This window comes from Numida meleagris, chromosome 21 (assembly GCF_002078875.1).
Source record: "Numida meleagris isolate 19003 breed g44 Domestic line chromosome 21, NumMel1.0, whole genome shotgun sequence".
NCBI classification, from domain to species: domain Eukaryota; kingdom Metazoa; phylum Chordata; class Aves; order Galliformes; family Numididae; genus Numida; species Numida meleagris.
This window is the reverse complement of record NC_034429.1, coordinates 1,040,546-1,066,339: the sequence shown is the minus strand read 5'-3', so window position 1 is coordinate 1,066,339 and position 25,794 is coordinate 1,040,546. Positions and strand designations below refer to the sequence as shown.

The 25,794-nt window shown below is 43.1% G+C and overlaps 1 protein-coding gene across 3 annotated transcripts; it reads left to right on the top strand.

Moving 5' to 3' along the window:
* On the top strand, positions 296-19,498 carry ADAM28 (ADAM metallopeptidase domain 28). Of its 3 annotated transcripts, none has more exons than XM_021374999.1 (24): positions 296-650; positions 3,102-3,205; positions 3,826-3,902; positions 5,186-5,264; positions 6,721-6,797; positions 7,393-7,582; positions 7,966-8,028; positions 8,311-8,382; positions 8,904-9,073; positions 9,527-9,611; positions 10,211-10,341; positions 10,782-10,962; positions 11,439-11,528; positions 11,689-11,884; positions 12,548-12,650; positions 13,203-13,359; positions 14,048-14,128; positions 14,527-14,605; positions 14,994-15,084; positions 15,558-15,654; positions 15,911-15,976; positions 16,445-16,522; positions 17,464-17,526; positions 17,625-19,498. In XM_021374999.1, the coding sequence occupies exons 1-24, from the start codon at positions 599-601 to the stop codon at positions 17,655-17,657; spliced, it is 2,415 nt and encodes an 804-aa protein (XP_021230674.1). In that variant the 5' UTR covers positions 296-598; the 3' UTR covers positions 17,658-19,498. The 3 variants fall into 3 exon arrangements, with proteins under 3 accessions (XP_021230674.1, XP_021230672.1, XP_021230673.1); XM_021374997.1 differs by having other exon boundaries at positions 298-650; positions 15,555-15,654; XM_021374998.1 differs by having other exon boundaries at positions 299-650; positions 10,785-10,962; positions 15,555-15,654.

The window sequence follows — 25,794 nt, the reverse complement described above, 5'->3', positions numbered from 1 at the left end:
ATTACCCGTACTGGTGTGCCAAACTCTCCCGTTCCATACAGATTAAACTGCAATCGGCAGAAACCAAAACATCTGTTAACTGCAGCCTCAGCACCTGCTTCATCCTAAGCCTCCTGCAAACTTCCCATTCCCTGAGCCACCAGCAGTGCCCTCTGCTTGCCAGGTTCTGTCCCTGAGTAGTGAGCTGAAAAAACGATAATCACTCACAGGGTGACATGCCACACAATGTCCTGTATTGAGAGTGGTTGCTTCTATTGTAGCTTTTCACCATCCAGACTATAAAAAGGCAAGGCGAGCACAACTCCCATCTCTCATCTTCCATTCGGATGAGCCGTTTCAGGGAACTTATAAATAAGAAGTAATCCATCACAACTCGTGTGATCTTAACCGTGCAGCAGGAACTTCCGCTTGCTGTAACTCTCTGTGACTTGAAAATTGTGCAACACCTTTAGTAAACACTTCCTCATATAGGAACAAGAATAAGCAGAACGACTCACTCTCTCTCACTCACTGCACAAGACGGAACTGCTCAAAGCACGGAGACGGCAACTCAGCTTTCCTAGAGCAAGGAATCCACTGCCAGACAACTGCAACCGAGATGAATAATGTCATTCCCATTTTCGTTGCTTTGCTATGTTCTCTCCCACAAGGTACGTCTTTTTTCCCTTCCTTCTCTTCCCTTCTTAATCCTTTTTCAGTGGTTGCTACAGATAAGCTTAGATAACTTTGTATAGCCTTTATGAATTTTTAATTATTAACTCGTGGATAATACCAAAGAACACTGAATTAAAGCCAATGAAGAAAATGGTATTACTGAAGTTAAGAGTTTGCTTCCTTTTCTCTTTCCATTCCAAGCCATTATCTAGTTAGGGAAATATTGACTCGTGTGAAAACTCGCCATAGATTGGCTAGAGACCACGAACAGGTCAGTTTTGTGAGCCAATTAAGAAAGCACTTCCTCTGTAAGCAATCACAGAATTAATCCAACTGGGACAAAGTACTACATGACAGCATTTTGGCCACAGAAGAAAAGACCTGTATTTGAATTCAGTTGATTCTATTCCCTGAACTAAAATAGTTACCACCTTTACTACCTGTGCCTTACTGCAGGTTACGAGTTGAGAAGTTCATGTGGCTTAACCTTAATGCACCGCGCATTTTTTTTTCCAGGAGAATTGTTTCATTCAGTTCATGTCAGTGGGGAACAGATCCTTTCAGAGCTTGGCACGCACAAGCGTGCGCAGGTTTTGTACACATAATTAGACATGCAATTTTGTTTTCTGGCAAGTGTCTTTCTGATTGCACTGCTTGCAGAGGATATCTGAAAACATGTACAATACTAATGCTTTAGGTGTGAATGGTTTGTTCCTCGACAAAAGTAAATCTTCATTACCGATGAAAACCTCACTAATGACATGTCGTCTTGGGTTAGGCTCTTGGAAAATTGCTTAATTATTTGTTCTTTATTAGCAATTTTTCTAGCTATTATAGAAAGCCCAAGGAATTTCCTTCTTTCTTAAGGCTACTGACTAAGGACAATGGATGAAACCAAAGACAACATAGTGAGCTGATTAAAATAATGCCTCTAAGAAACTATTTGTTCCAGAACAAAACTGACTCGTTAGCTTTAAAACGCTACTTGCATCCCTCTGCAGGAGAAAGAGAAGTTTAGTTCTGGGCCCTTACTCAGATTCAGCCTGGGCATGAGCTGCCTAGGCTACAGACTGTCCTGTAAAGAGTCTCCATCAGAGAGCAGGCAGATAAAATCGGAGCACAGGACTCAGTTCTGAGAGGCCTACAATACTACTTTGATCACTGGATGAGAATATACTTCAAGCTCATGAGTTTATTACCTTTATACCACGGCGTCCTCTACAGCACATAGCTTTGTTCAGATACAGCCAAGTTTATTCTGCAATTACTTTTTGAAAGGGCTGAATCAAATAAAGGAGTTATGAAGAATAAACCTATCTATTTTACTGGAACAATTTGCATGAGGATGTGCTCTGTTGTTGCAGAGATTAAAGATTAAAGAAAATTACAGTAATTGGATGCCCCGCTGTTGTAAAACTTTGGCCTGGAGGCAGATAATTAAAACAGGAGTTTCACTCTCTCTTTGTTAGTGTTGTTTTAAATGCAAACTCTTGTGCTTGAGCATTCAAGAATGCTCCATTCAGGTGAAGTGACCTTTCGTCGGAGATTAAAGAGTTCATGGAGCAAACAGACCTCCCATTGCCTTGTTGGAAAGCAACACATCCCTTGTAGGGCCCTGTTTTCCCTAAGTGCTGTATGCCAGCTGCTATCATTAACTTCAAATGATGCAATGTGCGCTGACCACCCCTGCAAATCATGCCGCAGATTAACTTTTTGTCCTTACTCACTCATGCCTGGAAGCACACAACAGAATGAAACAGTGTTCATCAGCACTGTGTCTATTGAAGTACTGTTGGGCAGTATTTAAGCAAGAACATTAGCCTGAAAGCTTTCTAAAGGAGAAACCTAGGCTTCTTCCAGACCTGTGGGGAACTGTGTGAGTTTATTTGCTTACATAGAGGCGGTCTTAACTTGTGTGCCAGTGTAGCAGAAATGATAAGTCAGGGCCTGAAGCAGTGATTGAGCACCTGGTGGGAAGGCAGGGCCAACCCAGGGGAGCTCAGGTGCATGCAATGCACCTCAGTGACTAGAAGGGCTGGAGCCAGGATCCACCCCAGATCCTCAGACCTCATTTAAGGGTTGCCTAGGGACATGGTGGAGTCACCATCCCTGGAGGTGTTCAAGAACTGCAGAGATGTGGCACTGAGGGACTTGGTTAGAGGGCACAGTGGGGATGGGTTGTGGTTGGACTTGGAGATCTTAAGGTCTTTTCCAACCTCAGTGATTCCATTCTATAAACTGCTAGGGATGGCAACTCAGCTGAAACCCAGACTGTAACAAACACCACGGGGGGACTGCTTAAGAACAGATGAGCATGTGCCACAGCAGAAAACAGATCAGAAATGAGTGGCTATACAGCCCAAAAGAATCGGTCTTGGCAGACATGAAATATGGTGTTTAATAAGTTAATGCTGTGCTTTCATGAATATACATCTGTTTCTCCCTAGGAAGCGCAAGAAAGAAATTACCTGGAGTTGAGCAATATGAAATAGTTTATCCACGGAAATTGCACACAGTACATAAAAGAGATGTAGAAAGAAGCAAAGGAGAGGTATTAAAATTGAGAACTTTTGCTTTTTTTTTTTCTATTGCTGGGAGATGGGGAGAGTTTGCTGGAGTCTGAGTACCCTTGGTTTTCAAGAGTAAGAGAACTGGGAGCAAGACGTAGGATCTTGCAAAAGGAAAGAGGAAAATCTGGAAGAGTGATCCCTCATTAGGTGAAGAAGGGCAGTGAGGTACCTGCATGCAATGAGAGCATCTCCTTCTGAACTTGTATCTCTGCAAAGGTGTAGGTTTTGATATTGGTCAGATTTTGAATAACCTATGACCGCCTTGGTCTGAAGTATATGAAATTAAATGCTTAAAACTAAGCATTTCCATACTCGAGAGAGTTATGAAAACAGCTGAATTTAAACATCTACTTCAGCACTTTTCTTAATACGCAGAATATGTGCTTGTGATTGTGGAACTGCATTTGCAAAGTTAGATTTGGTCCTCTAACTGAAAAATATGAAAGAAAACAACCTTCTGCTTATTCTATAACTGCCAGGGTGCTTATTTTTGGTGGAAAGAGAAGGAAAAGAATGCAGCTGGCAACTCAACAGCCATCCAGCTCCCGGTGAGGCCAGAAATTATAGGAGTCCATATTCTAACACTTAAATCTGTTTACAGACAAAATATGACGATACAATGGAGTATGGAATCAAAGCCAACGGAGAGGAAGTCATATTGCACCTACAGAAAAATAAGTACGTTCAGTTCAACCTTTCCCTTAAACGTTATTCCTCACTGTAAGTGGCTCTGTAAGGCATGCAGGATAAAAGCAACAGGACTTAAGCTCCTGTAAGATGAAGGTATTTTGGTTTCAACACATTTGAGAGGAGAGAAAGCACTGTGTCACTGTTCTGGTAGTGTGAAATAACTATGTATGCTCGTTACTGTGATAGAATGACTTGCCTGTACTGCTGATTTAGACATGGTTTAGTGGGCATGGTGGGGATGGGTGGATGGTTGGACTTGATGACCTTAGAGGTCTTCCCCAACCTTAATGATTCCATGATTCTATGGGCATGGTGGGGGTGGGTTGGGGTTGGACTTGCTGATCTTAGTGGTTTTTTCCAACTATAATGATTCCATGACTCTAGAATTCTAGGACTGTTCTCCTGTTTATTCCCAAGATGGCTAAATTGACAGAAGGCATAATATCTTCATTACATTTCAGACATTTTCTTCTCTGTGGGTAGTCTCTGGGTTATATTTATTTGTTCTGTGTTGGTAGAAGCTACAGAGAAGAACAAGAGGAAAATCCACAGAAAATGGGGCTGTATTAGCTCTATCAGCTCTTCCAAAAATGGAAAAATAATAATAAGGAATACAGCAGTCCTCAGACAAGGCTACTGAGCACTACTTCTGCTGAACTTCTTGTAGTATAATACACAAAACCAGTTATAATTTTCTGCCTGCTGGCTGCACCACAACATTTAACGCGGTATCAAACGAGTCTGCTTTAATAGGCACTTTTCCTAATAGCTGTGTAAATACAGTGGTACTATAATCAGTTCATGATAACTACACACTATAATGTGTCTCTGTGTGCATACGTAGCTACGTGCACGTAGGAGGAGACGAGACAGCTTTCCCATTGACCCATATCTTCACCATTATAACCAGGGGGGTGAGCTGGGAAGAGAGCACAACTGCGGAGTGGTGGAAATGTCTACGCAAAAGGGAGGCCAAAATAGAATCAATGCCACATATATCGTCATATATTTACTTTCAGATCTACCAGGAGATTACTTTATACCACTGAAATAAGTAGACATTAATTGATTTCTTATTTTAGAAATGTCCTTTTGAGTAAGAATTACACACAGGCAGAATTCCCCACCCAGGTGCTTTTCTTCCCTTGTCTGATACTAATCATAACCTGAGTAATCATCTGAATTCCTTAAATGCTTCACTTGTTACACAATCGTCTCATTTCTAGATGACTACGATTATTTGAATAATAACTGTTCTTTAATCTTTGCAGGCATCTGTTAACTGGGGACTATACTGAAACAGTGTATTCAGATGATGGGCAGCAGATAACCACGAGTCCTCAAATCAAGGTAGTAAGAAAAAAGGTTTATTTCCCCCGTACTGAGGACTGTATGAGATACACGGGGGCACGAACGAGTAACACAAATCAGCCTGGGCTTGCCTTTGCCTGCTTTTCACCTCTCAGCTGATGAACACATATGTGAGCTGAGTTTCTCTCTTTGTCAGGACAGGGAGTGGAGGGAGGACAGAGCAAACCCTCCCCTGCCCGCCTGACTTTGCTCATTCTGTGCTCGGTGCCTTGCTTTTACATCTTATCTCAGTGAGATCACGGATTCAGATAAGCGCAGATTTCCTCTGCTCACCTTATCGCCCACGCTCAGAGCAATGCACTGCAGGTTACTGCAGGTGGTTTCTCTGAGCCATGACCAATCGCTTATTCAGACTCAAAGGAAATGGCTTTTACACTTTAGTTATTTTTTTAATTAACTGTCTGCCCTCTGGTTTTATCCCCAGCAAAGCTCTCAGCTGAAGCTTTTTGTCCAGCGTCACACTACTTGTTTTAATACATGCAATTTAGAATACAAAGCCTAATATTAATTTTTCATGGGGTGATTAGCAGCAAAAGGAGCTGAAATAAATACACATAAATCCCTGAATGGATCCTATGGAAAGCAATTAGCACCTATACCCGGTTACAGGTCATCCCAAACAGACCTACCTGGGCAGCATGCTGCCCTATATTGTTTCTTTGCTGTCCTGAAAAGATAGATAGCACCTTGCCTTCCGTCTACAGCAATTCTTATTTTGTCAGTGGTTATTTTTTATGTGATGTGACAGAAGGAAAATAATAAAGTGGGGAAGTGAAACCAAATAACCATGTGAAAAGAGAAAGCAGAGCGCATAAAGGCTTGAGTAGCACATGACGAGGGTTGATGATTGGACCAGAGGATCTTGGTGGTCTTTTCCAACCTTCGTGATTCTATGAAGAACTGTCCCAAGGAAAATGCTAAGGGTAAAACTTTCCACAGTGCCTTCATGACTCTGAAGTCTACTTGGACACAGAACTTAGATCCCTTAGTCAGCTAAGTCATGAACTGTTTCTTCTTAATCATGTGTATTAACAACATACATGTAATTTTAATCTCATGGAAGCTAAAGCATTTAATTGTTAATATTAGCAGGTGTTTCCCTGATTTCTGGCTGCAAAAGTAATTCAGTATGGACCTAATTTATCAGAGTCCATCAGTTTGTGCTTCATTTTGAGCCGCAAATATTCTTATTTCCGTGTAATATTCTATATGAACCAGAGCCCACAGTGACTGGATTTACCACCATCGCTGTGTATTGAAGGATAACAATAACGGCACTGTAGCAAACACAGAAATGGTCACCAGCATTTTTCATTTTAAGAGTCTCCTTCAGTGGGAGACCTCCTCAGATAGCGTGGCTGATTGTAGCATTCTAACTGGGGTCCCTTTGTCTCCTGCAATCAATCTGACGAGGTATTTTTCTATTTCTAAACAGGATCACTGCTACTATGAAGGTTACGTTCAGGATGAGGCTGACTCGGTAGCAAGTATCAGTGCCTGCAAAGGCTTAAGGTAACGTGGAGGTTCACTTTCTGAATGGTACTGATACCAGAACATGCATGAGGATAAGTTTCTCAATTCAAATAGAATCAGGTTGTAAATAAATGGGTGCTATCTTTTATTCTTGTATGCTTATGAGAAGACAGAACTGAATTAATGATGAAGTATCTCTCTGAACTCCCCACTAAAGCTGAAATTCAGTTTTCAAGCATAAAGCTCCCAAATGCAAAACAAATTCATTCTTAATCCAGTTTCCTTTTGACTGACAGTCACCTACTCAAGAGACCTCACCCGAGGAGCCAGAGCTTCCCATTCATAAAATGCACTCATAAAATGGCTTGGGTTGGAAGGGACCTTAAAGACCATCCCCAACACAGCAGCTTTGATTCCTGCCTGCATGCTGCCAAACCATGCTCCATTGTGGGCATGGTGGTGATGGGTTGATGGTCGGATTTGATGATCTTAGAGGTCTTTTCCAACCGTAATAATTCTATGATTGCACCGGGGTGTGCAATAGTCCCTACGCATTGTCTAAATGCTATTAGAGAGAGTGTTGCTGTCTCAGTCCCATGGATTCAAAAGCCTAACATAAAGAACATTTTCACAGTGGGTATTTTGAGACCCGTGGGCAGAAGTACCTTATTGAACCCTTGGGAACGTCGGACAGAGACAAACACGCGGTCTACGAGTTCGTGGAAGATAAGTCCATCAAAACCTGTGGAGTAATCAATAGCAGCTGGGAAGTGAACGCAAGCAATCCCATCAATAACATCTTCAAATCCAGCAACAGCCCAGAAGTAAGTACAGAGCAGAAAAGAAGCTGAGGCTGCAGCAGAAGTGGGTGAGTGGCCAAAGTCCCACTGTCTTCTGGCACCTCCAGGAGAGAAGCAATTGCAAGCAGTGGAGCGTAACCAAACCTAAAACAACCAGTGCAAGATCTCAGATCGGAGTGTTTGGAGCTGCCATCTGAGTTAAGCCCTCCTGCATGTGCCCACCTGCATTTTTAACCATCTAAATGCTTGATATCTGGTCTTACCTTTCATCATTTTAAAATGAGACGGTCCCATTCTAAATTACTTATCAAGAGGAAGACCCCAATAATGAATACACTGGGGGGGAAATTGCTAAGACTGAGACTGCAACAAGCCTTAAAAGTCACCAATATTTATCTTCTCTCTAGATGAAGGCGTATCTAAAGGCAAAAAAATACCTGGAAGTTTACGTAGTTGCAGACAATACTATGGTGAGTACTGAATTAAATTCTTCTCATGAGACTGAGGTCAGTGCTGTTCATTCTGGGCTCCTACCGCAACTACAGCACTGGGACCACAAGCAGTCCCAGCTGCAGCCCAATTCCTTCAGGCTTTGCACTACATGGTCTGATAAAACAATAAATAGAACAGATAAAGTCTGACCAGGTATGGTGTCACCTACAATGCAGTCTTCAGTAGGATATTTCTCTTCTGACAAATCACTTTTTTTTTTTTCCTCTCTCGTTCCTGACACCATGTATTTGATTTTTCAGTACAAGAAGTACAACAAAGACATTAAGACTGTAAGAGAAAGGATATTTGGAATAGTCAACTTCATCAACACGGTAAGAGGAAATAGAGCAAAAATTAAATAGAAGTGATTTACACTTTTTCATTTGCAAACTTTATATATAGTTACTAGAACATGTAGAAAAGCATGAAAACTGTACTGTCATTTTTAAAGCAAACCTGCCCGTGTCATCCTGCTGTTTGCCATCAGGCAGGAAGTTTTTATAAGTATAATTAGTGTATAAGGAAGACTAATACCTTGTTTTCTTAATATCTCTTAAAGTCAGGGTTTGAAATCCTCTAAAAAGAAAGAACTGATTCTTCATTCTTTCACAGTTTACATTTCCTCCAAAATTTGGATTTTCCAAGTACTTTAAACCTATTTTTATGGTTGGTATATGGGTGGGGGGCAATCAGATTTCAAGTTTTGTTTTTTGTTTTGTTGCAACTTCTCAAATCAAGCTTGGACTGGACCATACTGAACTGACAAAAGTGAACCAATTAGGCAGATAAATGTCTGTTCCAGAAGTCTTCATGAAGTACTTTGTTTTACAGCAAAACTGTTTCTCTGCTGCAGGTTTATAAGGCCATCAATATTTACGTGGCTCTAATTGGCCTCGAAATCTGGACGGACAAGGATAAATGCTCCTTGAGTCCTATTGCAGGATCGACCCTGGACAACTTCTCAAAGTGGCGGAACTCAGATTTATTAAAGAGGAAAAGAAACGATAATGCTCAGCTAATTACGTACGTATCATTGCTTTTCCTGCTCTGGTCACAAAGCAGTTGAGTGTCCCCAAAGACTGCAGTGTAGTCTAACAACACAAGGAGCCATGGCATGAAGCTTAAAGCCTGGGAAATGCAGATCACCAAACCCAACCAGCATTTACTTTGATATTCTGGCTCACATTCATTGGTTCTGACTCATTCAAGCACTTCAACAAGCAATTTGCACCAAACCAGCTGCTCAGGTCTCATGAACAGCAATATAATTTAAGTAAAAATTTAAAAATAAAGTGTATTTAGTTGTTTTCTGATTTGCACTGATCTTCAAACAGTGTATTAAATCAAGGATGAAAATCAGAGCTGGAAATGAAAAGAGATACTTTGAGATTCTGCTTGGTTAGTAAAGAAAAAAGCTGAGTTCAGATTTGCTTCGTGGTAACATCACTGCGTTTTGCTCTTTGTTCTTCCTTACAGAGGCCACGACTTGCAGGGAACAACGATTGGATTAGCTTTTATAAAATCCATATGCAGTGATGTATATTCCGCAGGTATTATCCAGGTCTGATTTATTCTTGTTTATCTCATTTTTAAAAGCTTTTCTGCTTCTCACTCAACCAGCAAAGAACATTTGGGTTGAGAAGACCAGTGGTCTTTTCCAACTTTAATGATTCTACAGGCATGGTGGGGATAGGCTGATGGCTGGACTTGTTGCTCTTAGCAGTCTTCTCCTTCTTAATGACTATGATTCTATTAATGAAAATTATTAGGTTTACAACATTTCCAGTTCTTTGTCTGGTTCGTATTGTTGTTTTATTAGGCTGTAGAAGTCTCAGTCACAGACTTCACTTTGAATGAAGTGCAGAGGGTAATAAAAACGCACATGAAGTGTGGTATTTGTGTTACCTAAACGCCAACATCAAACTGAGACATATTTATTTGGAGCACTACAGAGTCAGAAGAGAAAAATAAGTGATTTCATGTGTCCAATTTAAGGTTCCTGTTTTGAGTGGGGAGTTGTGGAATAGATGCATGCATGGATTGACCAACACTATCAGATTATGTATGACAAGGATACAGTCACATGAAGAACTGCTCTGTTTCTCAGCCTATGTGCTCTACAATGCTCATAGAAGTAATAGGTTGTCCTTATTTCTACAGGATCATAGCAGAAATGAGATTGCAGTTGGAGCTACCATGGCACATGAGATGGGACACAACCTTGGCATGAGTCATGACACCAAAGACTGCACGTGTCACTCTCAAGTTTGTGTCATGACAGATACTGTTAGGTAAGAGTCTAGGAAAAAGGGTGAGCGCATTAACACACTGGGACTGAGAATGAAGGGATCTGTATAAGCTGCCAGTTTCCAAAATAGATCATTATAGACATTGTTTATATTTAGTGGGCATGGTACTGAAGCACTGATGGTTGGACTTGATGATCTTAGTCGTCTTTCTAACCTTGATGATTCTCTGATTATTTTTGTCCTTGAAGATTATCCCATTCAAATCATACAAAAAAAAAAATGTAAATTAAAGAAATTCCAGAGAGCAGTGAGCATCCCACTTCCAATTTCAGGCTCTTCTAAGCTACTATTTCTAGATGAATAACCCCAAAAGCACAATCTTTAGTTATTTTGTAATAACCTTTACTTTGCACTTATCAAGTGAGCTATTGCTTCTCCTTGTCTACAACAACCCTAATGCAAGTCCTCTTGCTTTCTCAAAGCAGTTCTATCATCCCTAAGAAATTCAGCTCCTGCAGCCTCCAAGATTTCGAGAAATACATGTTGAATGACATGCCAAAATGCCTAACTAACATCCCAGATATAAATGCCATCATAGCACCTTCATCCTGTGGCAATGGCTTTGTGGAAAAAGGAGAGGAATGCGACTGTGGTACTTCAGAGGTATCTGCCCAACTGGGGATAAAATAATACTTGGAAGAGGGAACTAGTTTTCAGGCTGGTTTCTGAGGCAATCAGTTTAAATCTGGCTCAAATACTTCCATAGAAACTGCAGTCATCAAACCACTGGTCTGCAATCTAGATATCAGTACAAAGTGCACACAAAGCAGCGGGGAAGATGAGAGCATATCATATGGTGTTGTATCGATGGAGGAACTGAGAATGAGGAAGAGACACAGATACGAAAGTGTCAGGGAGGAAATAAGTCAGTTCCCTATATGCTATGGTCAGCACTTTGATGACCACATCTGGAGATCTTTATATGCATTGGGTTCTAGTGACAATGGTTTTCATAGAAGCGAAGTCAGATCCCAGATACCCTTCCCTCCCCCAGTAAGCAGTGGTTCGCTGGGAATGCAGTGCAGAGGGACCAAAGTTTGGAGCACTGCACAGAGCCCTGACAGTCTGTTCTATCCCAGGAGTGCACAAACGCCTGCTGTGACCCGGAGACATGCAAGCTGACAGCTGGCTCCATGTGTGCACATGGAGAGTGCTGCGAGGACTGCCAGGTAAGACCACATCTCCAGCTTCTATCACGCTTGTTGAGGCTTTCTGCCTTTGAGAAAGCAGAAATACATTTTACAAGAGAATCAGTCCTTGGTACATGTAACTACTGGCGTAGCATTGTAATTGGTATGTCAAGTGAAGCATTGCTTTCTTCCAATTCAGTACAAAAGAGCAGGAGCTGTGTGCCGGGAAGCCAAGGATGACTGTGACCTGCCTGAGATGTGCACTGGTTACTCTGGGAATTGCCCATCGGATCGATTCCGTATGAATGGACATCCTTGCAACAACGGTGAAGGCTTTTGCTACATGGGAAACTGTCCCACACGAGAAAGCCAGTGCAGAGCTGCTTTTGGACCACGTGAGTACAAGCTGCCACTGGAAAGATAAGGTTGTCAATACAGAGGGAAAGAGCTTTGTCTACTAGCAAGCCACCGCAGGCCTTTTAGAAATCAGCATGACAAGATAACAGAGTTCTAGCTCGTAGCGTAGCTTATTGATTTTATATTTCCACTGTAAATTATTATTAGCACTTGAGCTGAAGTGCACAGCACGCAACACAATATACCTCTAGGGAAATGTGAAGTGGTAGTGTGGTTCCTCTTTCGCACAATGCTTTTAAGATAACTTTGAAACGAAGCTGATATTTGGAGGACAGAATGAGGAAGTGCCTGTGTTTCAAATTAATGTCCAAATTTGGCATGTCTGCGTGGTTCTGAAGGTGTGTGGTGGCTTACCATCCTCCTAGTCCTGACTGTGCCCCTTCCCTTAAGCAAGGTTTGTGCTGGACAGAGAACACACAGGACAGATGCTGCTGAATGTACACATTAGCACTGCAGGATTAATGTATAAAGTGCTGGGGAGTCATTTAGGCTCATGGGTAACTTCACTGAGAAAGTCCATTTCCTAAATAGATGAAGGAAATGCAATAGTAACGGACTTCACAGGCAGAAAACCTAAACTAATCCTAGTTTCTCTCCTAAGCTCTTTGTGTTATTGCATTTCTTGTTTTCCCCTTTCACAGAGGCTACTGAAGGGGCAGCGTCCTGTTACCGGATGAATGAGAAGGGGTTGTATTATGGATACTGCAGAAAAGAAAGAGGCAGTCACGTCCCGTGTAAAAAGAAGTAAGCACTGTTACAGAACTTGCCTGAATTTGGGAAGAGAGATCATTCCCATTCAAATTAAGAGATGGAAGAGAAGAATGAGCTATTGTAGTGGCAGATAAGCCTCCAAGTCTTTTATTTCTTATTCGGTTTGAATATTGAAGTAAATACACTTCTAAGAAAACTAATTTCCAGAGTACTCCTGTCCAGGGAGAGCAGCAATGCAAATTGTCTCAAGATCAGTCTGCTTGCATACGTGTGCTTGTGTGTGTAATGCAGCTAAGGGCAAGGAAGGGATTTTGAATAGGAAAGCTGAACTTCTGGTGAACCTCCAAAGTTGAGGGTAGCTCAGCTAAACGCTCAGTGCTGCAAATTATTATGGGTTTTCTAATGAACTCCGGAGGAGGTGAGAACTTGCCACTCGGAAAGCGATCTAAAAACACCACAAAGCAAAACATACCTGCAGTTATTTCTATGGAGTTCACATACAGCCATGGAAATTCAGGCTGGAGAACAGAGCAGCTTGGATAGCTTTGCTGTGCATTGTTCTAGTGACTCTTGTTTTCCTTCCAGAGATATCATGTGTGGGAAGTTGTTCTGCTCTGGGGGGCGGGAGATGCCCACCTATGGCAGCCTGGTGACCTTCGAGTCCTGCAAAGCAAGCTTTCCTAGGAATGGAGACGCAGATTTAGGGATGATCCTCAATGGAACCAAGTGTGGGGATGGCATGGTTAGTAGAGAAAAAAAAAAAACAACTTCTCTCCCTATTTCTTCCCTCTTTCAGTCTTGGTTACATCATTACCTCTTTTGCCAAACAAAAAGGACTTTAGACAGGGAAGACTGAAGTGGACATTGAACTTCCACTGATCTGATTTGCTGTACCTTCTGCCCTATGTCTAGCACAAATGAGGAGCAAAGCAAGCAGGAGCTGCTGTCCTTCTGAGCTCCTCACGTTTCATTGCCATTTTACTCATTTTTCACAGACAAGAACTTACGTGGCAGAAGAAATATACCTTTAAACCTTCCAGTACAAAGATTGGACATATATTATTTTTCATAGTTTCTATAATGAATGTGTTAGGCATCACTGGGTACTACGTCCAAATTCTTTGCCATATTTCTACCTGAAAGAGGGTTTCTAGGGAAAAAAAAAATGAAGAATTGCAAATGATTGGCAGCCAGTGATATCTCTACATCTCTGTCCCTACATTTTGCTATAAAATATCCAAAGGTCAAATTAAGAATTATATCCACACCTCAAACTCCTGAGGTAGGCCTAACCTCCATCGGGTCTAAGTGATTTGCATGCTTTTCTGTGCCTCCTTTCACTCTTCATCACTTTACACAATAGTTGTGCAAGCTCTGCATGTTCTGAAAGCTGTAAATCTCTTTTGTGACGTTGGCCTTGCACATTGCAGGTATGCAGCAATGGAGAATGTGTCTACGCTGAAGATGTCTTTAGATCAAGCGACTGCTCTGCCAAGTGTCCTGGACACGCTGTAAGATATCAGCATTTGAAGCTATTAACTTAAGAAAAAACAATGCATGCCAACTACAGACACTGTTGCTGATTGTATTTAAGTCATAGGGGCAGGAATTTGCTAAAGTTGTGAAGTCAGAACTTCCTGTACTTCTAGGAAACCAAATCTTACTTGATATGGTATCCATATTTTTAAGGAGATGGACACAGATTCTGTGTCTAGCCCCACCTCCAGTGCAATATCACAGCTAATCTTTCACTCATTCTATACAAAACTGCTATAGCCAGTGCTAAATTTCAGTCCATGTGAAATGAGATGGGTTTCCAGCACCCTGCTCCACAGCTTCTGAAATGTTTCTACATTATTTGCACTCATACATCCATCCTGAAGCTATTCCTGGCTCTGTGCTTCCCTAGGTTTGTGACCACGAGTTGCAATGCCAGTGTGAAGAAGGATGGGCACCACCGAACTGTGACAGCTCGTCAGCAGTCACCAGTAAGTACTGCATGGCCACACATGGAGTACACTGCCATCAACCAACCGAAATGAGGCCTTTAGCTCCAGTGAAACAGCCCTAACTTGCAAAACTGCCTATCTAGGGCTCTGACTTCTGTGCATCTTTGAGTAATTGCAGATTGTGCGAATGATTAGAGCAAGTAATTTTAATTTCTACAACTGCGAAGCCTCACTTGTACGCTATGCCAAAAGGCTGTGCCCAGTTTTGGGTAATACCCTCTGAGAAAGAGGAGAGAAACTACAGAGCAGTGATCTCTGAGCACAGATGGAGGGTCTAGACATCAGATATTCTGCCAATGGATGGGCATCTGCTCATTACGTGTGCATCTTTTCAGAAATAGCAACTTGTGTTCTGTCTTCCTGACAGGTTTTGCTATTGTTGCTGGTGTGCTGGTTGTCCTCACTGTGATCGTAATTGCAGCAGTATTGCTTTTCCGCTTCCGAGTATTCAAGAAGAGGTAAAGTATTTACTCTGTTGAGAAAAGGGTAACTAAACTCAAGCAATTTAAGCTGGGGTTTTCAAAGAAGGTGAAGGGAACTCTGGAGAAGCGAGGAAGTTGGTCCATGAGCTTTACTGAAGCCAGGAGAGGACTGAAGACTTAAAACTGTAGTGCTCAAGATTAATCCTACAGTAATCAAAAAAGGGAGGTGGGTGGGAGGAAAGAAAAGACAAAGCTTTCATAGAATCATGAAGGTTGGAAAAGACCTCTACAGTCCCAAGTCCAACCCCCACCCAACCCCACCATGCCCACTGACCATGTCGCTCAGTGCCACATCTCCATGTTTCTTGAACACCTCCAGGGACAGTGACTCCACCACCTCCCTGGGCTTTATAATAAACCAATGGGATTAAGGCAGGCATTCAACTTCAGTTTGTTTTAAACCTCAATCGGAGTAATATTTACGGTTATATGTAATCTTCACATAGCAGCCGTACGAGAAGGGGACCTGGAGCCACCAATCAAGTCTTTGTGGACCAAGAACAAAGACAAAGAGAGCACCCTGGCTTTGCAGTACCTACACAGAAGGTAAGAGCAAAGCAGTGCTGGGTCTCTACAGCCTCCCCGAGATTGAAATGAGGGGCTGAATTGTGCTACATTTGCAGGAGGGCTTTAAAGTGCTTGCATAGCACTGAGAGGAGCGTGCTGTGAACCCTAGCATGGGGAGGGAGCAAGTAAAGAACATGGCACTAAGTCAGCCCTTGACTGATCTGCCTGCAGTAAAGGGTGCAAAGACAATGCACAAGATAAGATCTCCATCTGACTTAACTGTTCCTTGTTTCAGATTAATGATAAGAAGCTTCTCCTTCCTGTACCTCCACTACAGGAGAACAAACCACAGCTTCGGAGCGTAAGTGATTCTAGAGATTTTCTTGGTTTTTTTCATGTTGGGGTTGGGGAACACAGCACACGTGAGATCACATAGAATCAAAAAGGTTGGAAAAGATCTCCGAGAACACCAAGTCCAACCTGAACCCATCTTCACCATGTCCCTCAGTGCCACATCTCCATGGTTCTTGAACATCTCCAGGGATGGTGACTCCCTCAGCTCCCTGGACAGCCTGGGCCAATGTGAAAGTGGAGACCTGCAATCCCAATCTGATCCCAAAGGCTGAGAAATCACTGCGGTCCAGATAAAGCCCTGTATGTTCACATGGCCAAGCATCCCTGATCTAATTCTGAAGTGAACGCATCCATTTACTTCTATTGATGAACTTCCTGTACAAAACACAAGCCCCCACATTCCCATCGAAGATACAAACTCATACATACAAAATATGTACGTAGGGTCAATGTTTTCTACTGTCCTCTTTTACAGCCCGTCATAAGGCCAAAGGGTCCCCCACCTCCTGTCCCTTGCACCAAACCAGCCTTCTCTCACACACAAGACATGTTTGTAAGTATAACCTTGCAACCTTCCACCTCTTTCATCTAAGCTGCAGATGAGTTAGAGCTGCCAGTTACTATTTTCAGTTTCTGACTGTGATTAAAGAAATCACAGACGTTCATAGAAGCACAGAGCTGTTAAGGTTGGAAAAAAAACACTAGGATCACCTAGTCTGACCATCAAATCAATCAAACTACATTTTCTTTAGGGTAGGAGTGGTCTTTTTTCCATGTAATCCTACACTGCATGTGATATTCTTCATCTGTGCCAGGGATGTCACCACAGATGTTCACAGCTCTCCCCGCAGCATGCAGATCTGGCAGGCACAAAGGATGGCACCTGTGAGATGGTCTTCATCCACGTGCACGTAAATAATTGGAGTTCTTCAAAAACGTTTGGAAATCAGAAGAATGTATTTGCCGCTTGTAATCCCAAAGTATCCTAATTCAACAAAAATTCCCCCCTCAACTGTTTGACATCTCAGCTTGAGCCTCCTGCCCACCTCATGTGAGGGTGTAGAAACCACCTCCATACTTTGCAATCTAATTGCCTGTGCAAAAAATGATGGATCAGGACTGGAAAAAGAAAAGCATCTGCTTGATTATAAAGACCTTTATATCCCCTTGTCTTTAGAGATACATTCCTCAGCATGCACCTTGAGCACGTGACAGCTTCAGCTCCTTTAGCAGTCTATTTGAGCCCAGGCACTTGATACAGATGAATTTACGCATCTCGAATAGCCCAGAGCTCTTCTGAAACAGGATATCTATATCCCCTGTGTATTTATTACTGTGCGTGGACAGATTAACCTGACTTGCCCCCAGCTCTTCCACTAGGAAAACGCTGTAGTAAATACATGAGATAACTGCAGCAGCAGCTGAAGGCTGAGAGGTTCTGCAGCTGCTCAGACAGGAAAGCACAATGACACTGACACTACATTTGTGTTACAGGCACCAGAGAAAAAACCTGCTTGTCTCCCAGTTCCCAAAGGCAAACCTCTACCTCCACCAAAGGTAACCCGAGTTCAAACACGAACAGCGATTCTTTCAGGCTGCAGTTTGTTGAAACTGCCATGGGACATGGTGATTTGCTTAATTCTTTTTTCGCGCAGGCTTTGAAACCTCCCGTGAACCCCAGGGTATGAAGCTCCTGCAGGAGGGCTGACGGAGGTTCCTGGAATGCTGAGGGGCCAGTTGGTTTGTCCACTGATTCTCCACGTTTCCTGATCTATGTGAAACAGAACGACTTACTGACAGCTGCTTCGAAAGGAAAACTTTGGTTTTCCAACAGCGAGGAGCTCTTTGGTGATGATATCGTGCTGCTGTCTGGATGGAAACGAAGCAGAACTGCTGCTTGCACTGAGGTATGGATGGAGCATGCTATGAGAGCTGCTGGACACATCCCAGCTCCTGGGCTGCCTCCACAAGAAGTGTCTGCGCTGGGATCGCTGCATCTGCACTGCTTTTCTCAAAAACAGACCCAAAAAGTTCAGGGAAAAGCACTGTGTATGAATTCTGCAAACTATGATACAGCTCTGCGTTTCTGCCACTCCTCTCTCCAGCACCAGCCCACCTGCTTCATGTGCACATTGCAAGCTCTGGACCCAGAAAAAAAATCCTTCCAACCCTTTGGAGAAGAGTTTATGCCCCTAAGGCATGAAGGAACCTCAGAATAATAAAATCACAGACTGGACGCATGTTGATTCTGGAAAGATCCGTATGGATCGGATCCTTTCATTAATCCTTAGATTACCTGTTACACAGGATTCCTCTGTTGAGCAGATAGGACCGGAGTTGTGCTCAGAAGCAAAGCACACAGAACTCAACCTCCTGCTGCCTGCAAGCACTCCCAGAGCTCAACCCATGCCAGTTCCAATGGAGCTCCAGCTGCCACCACCGCGCTTAGACCGAGAAATTGGGAAAAGCAGTCAACAAAATCTTTAATCGTTAATTTTATTCTCCCCTCAGCTCCAGAAATATCTGGATATTTCTCCCTTCCAGGATATACACAGCTCGGTGTTTTCATTTAATCGCTCTCGCACCGGGGCGTGTTATTGTAAAGTTGCTAATGAGAACTGGGCTGGGCACATGGGTTTGTTATTGTGGGACTGCGTTGCAGCAATGAGGCTTTGCACATTGGTTTGTTACTGAGGGGTTCTTCATTCGTTCTGGCCCGCTGACATCAGCACTGTTGACACTCTTGGCCCGTTGGCAAAGATCTGCATGCATGATGCTGTTGGCACTGACGTTAATAATGCTAGGAGTGTGCTGGCACTGATGCTATTGTTACCATTGGCACTGGTGTCACTTGTGTGGTTGGCATCAATATTAAGTTAAAGCACACAGAAGTGTTTTTCAAGGAATTAAAAAAAAAAGAAGAAGGGGAGGGGGGGGGGAACAAAATTGCCCCAGTCACAAAATACTCAAGACTTTATGGAGGTTCCAGTTTGAACTGGATTTGTGTTTGGAGCGGGATCAAAATCAGAGCAGTCCTTTGGTTTTCCAAATGGATTACGCTGTCCCTCAAATGAAGGCAGTTTCCAGCCTTGGGGCATAGTGGCTAAAGAAGAGCACACAGCTGCCAAACTACCAAAATCTGGGGCATCCAGCCAGCATTGTGCACGCTTTCAACTGGGTTCTGACCAGCACAGACTGGGACTTTAACATAAACCTGATCCTCAGAGGGCATGAAATGCATGTTAAAAAAAATCAATTTCTTCTTTTAGGCTAGGTATGCTTTGACATTGCCAATTACTGTATGCCCTGTAAAACATAGATATAATGAAATGACCATCTTCAGTTTGAGGACTGAGGTAGTTTTGGAAGGATGTGGCTTCCTCCACTTTGGATAACTGTTTCATTATTTTAGCCAGAAATGGATTTTAATCTACCCATATTTGACTGTCATGTAAAGATTTAGAACTTCTTTTTTTATGAACTGTAATTAATGTATTTAAAATGTTTTCTATATTAAATGTATTCTATCGGAAAACTAGATGATCTCTGGGTTCCCTTCTAAACCAAGCCATCTTACAGTTCTATGAACTGCCTCCAGTTAAACAATCATCATTCATATACAATACACATGGGATCATTTAGAACGCTGCCAGCTCCCCAAAACTCCTAATTTGGACCCAAAAGATCATCAAGTATTGCAAAATCCTGCTGTTTAGCCAGTAAAGCTGGGCTTTCAGTGTCTAAAGGGGGGCTATGAGAGAGAAGGGGACTGACTCTTTAGCAGGTTATGATAGGACAACGGGAAATGGTTTCAAGCTAGACGAGGGGAAATTTAGATTGAATATAAGGAAAAAGCTTTTTAAGATGAGGTTAGTGAGGCACTGGCACAGGTTGCCCAGAGAGGTAGTGGATACCCCAACCCAGGGCTCTGAGCACCTCACTGAGTTGTGGGTATCCCTGTTCATTGCAGAGTTGGACCAGATGGCCTTTAAAAGTCCCTTCCAACTCAAATGATTCTGTGATTCACAGCTTTTCTTGACCTCAGCATCCCCAGGACTGAAAGGGAATAGTTCTGTCATCTTGCACGGCAGCTCAATGTTCCATTGTGCAAATGTGACATCTACTGTCAGAAAGACTCTACTGCAAGAGGAAAGTGAACTGAAGACAACATCAGCACTCCAGATGTCCTGAATTGTCACTCAATTGCAATAGTTGGTCCAGCTGTCCCTTTATTCCTGGTTAAGCATCCTTTGCTCAGCTTGGTTTGCCATACACGCGTGTGGAAACCCATCTGCTGGCATCATGTAGCAAGATACAGGGGGATCTTTGGCACAGTAAACTGGCACTGATGGAATGTATGTCTTTCCTTTCCTGTGCATACATACGTGTGTGTGTACGTATGCATCTATATAAGTAAGCACTCCATCTCCACGGGGAACACAAAAGCTTTCTTGTCTGATTCTCTCCAATCTCTGGGTTTACCACCCTCTCCCATCCCTCATTTCCTTCCCTCTATCAGCCTTTCACTCTTTGCACCCCTCAAAGCAAACTCCACTATTAACAGTTCTGGGGTCTACTGGCAATAAGCACACACTGGACCATCACAACAGACCACGTTCCTCAGCATCCCCTATTTGGCCCTTTTTGTCATCCACTTCGCTGTGCAAGTGCAGCACTGGCCATTAGAGGGCAATGGGGCATGGAAATGAAGCTTCTCGTGCTGGCTCTCGGATGACAACTATCACCTCAAACAAATCAATCCTGAATATACTGCATCCTCTGACCTTGAGCTATGGATTCGGAGACATTAGCAAGGACATCATCTGCCAGGAAGAGTGGGGAGATGGGAGCATGTTCACATTTTCAGACACAGAGGCACCAGGCAACTAATAAATTGCCTCAGCCCAACCTTGCAAACGTGACACCATGGGCAGCACGTTAATTGATTTTTTTTTTTTTGCTTCCTTATAGAAGATCTTCCGTAGCCTCATAGCATTGCATCAATCATTACCATCTTAATAAGTGAGTAAAAGGCTGCAGGCTGAATCTACTGACATGCAAATCAGTCGGGATTCATGGAAACATTGCAAATTTCCTAGCTGAAAGACCCTGAAAATGCAGACCCTACTATCTACCACCCAGTTGGGCTAATGGCTCTCCAATGCTAGGAAATGAATGCCTTTTGCTACAGTGCCATTTGTCACTGCCTGATAATATTGGCAAATGTGAACCTCAGCCATCAGCTACTTACTATTATTTACCAGAGGCTGAGAAGCTCCAGCCTTTAATTATCACTTTATTGATAACTTCCCGACTACATCACTGCTGGATGCTTCTGATCTTCCTCTGGTGCCGAGGAAGTGGGAGTCCCTGGGGAAGGAGCAGGGATGTCTGCTGGGTCGCCAGCAATTGCCACGGCTCCCAGATCACTTTAAAGCCATCTTTAGAACAGTGGCACCGATATTAATGGGCTGTTACTGACATTAGATCCATAAATAATTCCGCATAATGCATGGCCCTGGCCTTTTGAAGGTCTAGGGAAAAAAAAGCGGAGGCTGAAATATTGATAGATGTGTCTGCAAGAGCTATTAAAAAGGAGAGAGCAGTTTCCATGGGATTGGTGTAGGCTGATACCCAGGACCAGAGGGTAACGTTGGCCATATACCCACTAAAATAGCTCTGAGCACAGAGAACCGAGCAGGAGGATAAATAAAAGGAATAGGACAACTCAACAGGACTTCAGCACTTTCCCCTCCTCAACAGCCAAAAAACATTGTGGAAGACTGAAGCCTCAGTCCAGGTAAGGACAGAGCTTGGGTGCTCTCAACTCAGAAAAGGTCTCTTACGTGTGTTCACGCATGTAGGAAGAAATGAACCCCTCTCTTCTGCCATACACGGAATCTATTTTTTCATGTCCTGAGCTGCACTAGAGTAATGTATTTTCCGTGTCGATTTTGCAGCTGTCACAGACGTGTCCCCGAATCCCATCAGTGAATGCTTCCCGTTCAAGCGCTGCAATGAACTGCTAAACATGTTTTATAAATTAGTTCATCCAAAAAGCCCTGCTGCCCAGCCCCGCTCCACGATAAAGGCTTTGTAACAGTAGAAAACCCATGAGGTGACTTGAACAGAAAAGAAAACAGAAAAAACACAGTCCCCTGTCAAGGTGCTGAAACAGATGAATAGGATTTACCCCCTGCAGAAATGCCAACCGAGCACCTACGTACTTGGCTGTAGACATCTGTTACGAGCCCACACCTCTCCACTTTCTGCATACAATGCCTCCACTCCTGGTTTACAGCCAGATCTCACGGCACAGCTCCCTCTTCGCCTCTCAGAAAGCGCCAAGGGACCAACAACCAGGCCAGTGGTCAGATTTCTTGGCACTTAACATCTGTAGTCAAGAGCTGGCTTTTCAGAAGAGTTTAGCATCTTCTGTATACCCAGTACGTTAAGCTCACTCACCTGGAAACTCCGTTCCAGCCTTAAGTTCCCCATGCTTTATCTCCACGTGTTTGAAATGAGGACACCAGTTCCCCTTTCCTCTCCTGTCTCTCAAAACTCAGCTGGCTGCAGAGGGGATGCCCAACACCACATTGAGTTGAGCCCACAGGGGCCACATCCTGAGCCTTTGGTGCCACGTGGCTGTGCCTTTCCTATTCTCCCTCTTCTTTTTTGTGCATTTAGATTAGCTCACACAAAAGCTCCTGTATTGGTTCATTCAACATTATGGTGACAAGAATCATAGAATATCCCAAGTTGGAGGTGAACCATAAGGATCACTAGTGCTTATAAGGAACTTCTCATCTAATCACCACTCTAAAACATCATTCTGCCAGGAGACATCTTTGAGAATCCCTATGAATGACACAAATAACCCTGTACAGGTCCCAACACACTGCAGGAGCCCACCACCCAAAAAGGGCAAGTGGAAGAGACAAAGCACAGCGGGGCCCCCAATCACCCAGCAACCACCAGAGAGCTGTAATTTGCTGTGAATTTTTCATGCTAGAATCAGCTGTGTGCTGCAGGCATGTAGCCGAATGGAAAATATACCTGAAATATTAATGACCTGCAGCAGAGTGCAGGCAGGAAAAGCTCTATAAATGAGGACAGGGAACCTTAGGTAGCCTGGTAGAATTGCTCCTTTTTTTTTTTTTTTTAGTGTAAAACTGGTGAATTAAAACACCTTGCGCTGTCCCAGATGCACTGGGAAGGGAGAAAGGTGGATTCCAGGCTTGGGTCCTTCTGTAGTAGACCTGCATGCACCATGCAGACAGACTTCTCCCTTTCCCTGATAAAATCTGACCCCAAACTCTTTCAACTTAACACAAGACCTCTCCATTAGTACAAACAGGAGCTCTAATTCAAACCAGCGTAACATTATTTGGTTTCCCTTGAATTGCTTTGAGCAATCTGGTTTAGTGGGAAGTGTCCCTGCCTATAGCAGGGGGCAGGTGGAACTAGATGATCTTAAACATCCCTTCTAACCCAAAGCATCCTATGATGATATTAGGAATTTTACCTCCTCCTTATCCACACGGCCATTTCCTTGCCTTAAAAGCCATCCTGACATGGGTTAGACTCATTTACACAATCACTGCCATCACTGGGAACACGGCAATCGGGAAAATCTTCTCATTGCTTATTTAAAATGTGCCAAACAGCATGGATGTTTGTGAGATATATGCCAAATTACCCCAAACAGAAAGAGGAAAAAAAAAGCAGTTATATACACACACAAATTCTGAGCATCTGCAGAGTACACCACGGTGCGTGGGAGTAACACAGAAGCTCCAATATTAGTTTTTCAAATATTCATGGACCAGCAGTTGCCTCTTTACACCAAGAATAAACCTGTTAGAAAGCGCTACTCAAAATGAAAGAAGAGGTGGTAGCATTTGGCCTGCAGAGTTTCCGCATCGTGTCTCGTTAGGAAAGTCACAATACAATGTTGGGTATAGGAAACCACCCGTACATTGCAGAGCATCTTTCACTCAGATTGATTTTGACATGTTTAGCAAACTGTGTCGATGCAAACCGTATCTCAGCAGCTGCAGTGGAAGGCAGAAAGTGGGAGGTTTTGCAAAAGCTGGGATTTGGACCACTCTTCTTGCTGCAAAGTGAGAGCTGCTGGTGCTCGACCCTGCTGCAAAGCGTGGGTGCTGCAGTGTGTCCTGTCTCCAAGCCTGGGAGACACAAGACCCTGGCTGGAACTGCTAACGTTGTTCCTTTTCCAGTTAGCTGCTCTTGCCGTTAATGGCACTTCCCATCCCCGGCAGCCAGGATTTACTTTGCGAATCACGGACTCATAGAATCATTGAGGTTGGAAAGACCACTGAGATCATCCAGTCCAATCATCAATCCACACCTGTGACCACTCTAGACCACATCACTCAGTGCCACATCCACATGGTTCTTGAACACCTCCACGGACAGCGTCCCCACCACCTCCCTGGGCAGCCTATGCCAATAGCCCACCACTCTTTCTGAGAAGAAATTTTTCCTAATATCCATCCTGAACCCACCCAGGCTGGAGCTGGTCTGATGCAAAGCTTTGACTTGATTAACATTAGCCACACAAAAAAGCAATTATCACTCATCAATCCTCTGGAAAATTTTCATCTCCCTGTGTAGGACCCAAGCTTACTTCGTCCCATCATGTGCATTACTCAATTTGTTAATTCCTCCTTTATAGCCATCTAATATTTCTTTCAGTCAATCCTTTGAAATCCAGCTACTGGAGCCTGGCGTCTTTTGCACGTGAGATTTAGAAAAAAATCCTTTAACAGAATTTATTTTACATTATTCCGTATCTGATTTCTCTGAGAAACAAAATCTATAATCAGTTCTAAGCCTGCTGAGCAGCTGAAATAATTGTTAAACTTGAAAAAGAAAGCGGGCAGGAGGTTTTCTTTACTTATTTTTCCCCTTTGTGTATGCTTTGGCTCACTGTACTCAGCTGGACAAAGCTTACTTCACCTTGTAGTATTTCTGAAATTAACAAGGGCAGGGATTTTTATCCAGTGAAATAAAAAGGTCCTTTTTTTTCCAAAGCCACTGTTGAGGGATTTTTCAACCTTTGCAGAATTTCTCTCTTTTAAAGGAAGAATAAAAGTTGTTTTATCCCCTGCTTGAGGCTTCTGCATTTCCCTTTCCGTGGTGTCCATTTTCCTGCTTTATTTTTTACTTTACACAAAGAAAAAGGAGAAGAAAAAAAAAAAACAAAACAGAACAAAACCACCTCCCCCCTCCATGAGATATTTACTCTTCTTTACATCAGTGGGAAAGCTCTAAATATTTTTGTGGCCGTGTTTTTAAGAACCACGTTTCCTCAACCTTTCATGCTCTTCCAACCAACTCCAGAAACTCTAAGACAGGACTGTTTTTGCATTACATACAAGGAAGCACAGGCAAGGGAGGAAAGCTGAGCTGATATTAAGCCACAAACCCATCCTCAGCGTCCATCCCTGCCATGCTCCCCAGGCTGGCACCAGGGCAAAGCACTTCACCCCAGGTATGTGTACACCCCAGTGTAACCTTGAATCTTACAGAGGCTTAGTTTTGAGCACGTACTTAGAATGTTTCTCATTGTATCTTTCTCCATTACGTTATCTGTCTACTAGTGGGCATGGTGGTGATGGGTTGGGCTTGACTTGATGATCCAACCTCAATGATTCTACAGTTCTATGATCTTTTCTGCTTGCCTTTTTGCTCATCTTGCAAGGCTCTTTCAGCTGTGACTGCATCCTGCCAAGCCAATGGTTCTCATCACAGCCAGGAAATCTATGTGGGAATTGGAACACCCACGTTCAGATATTCTCG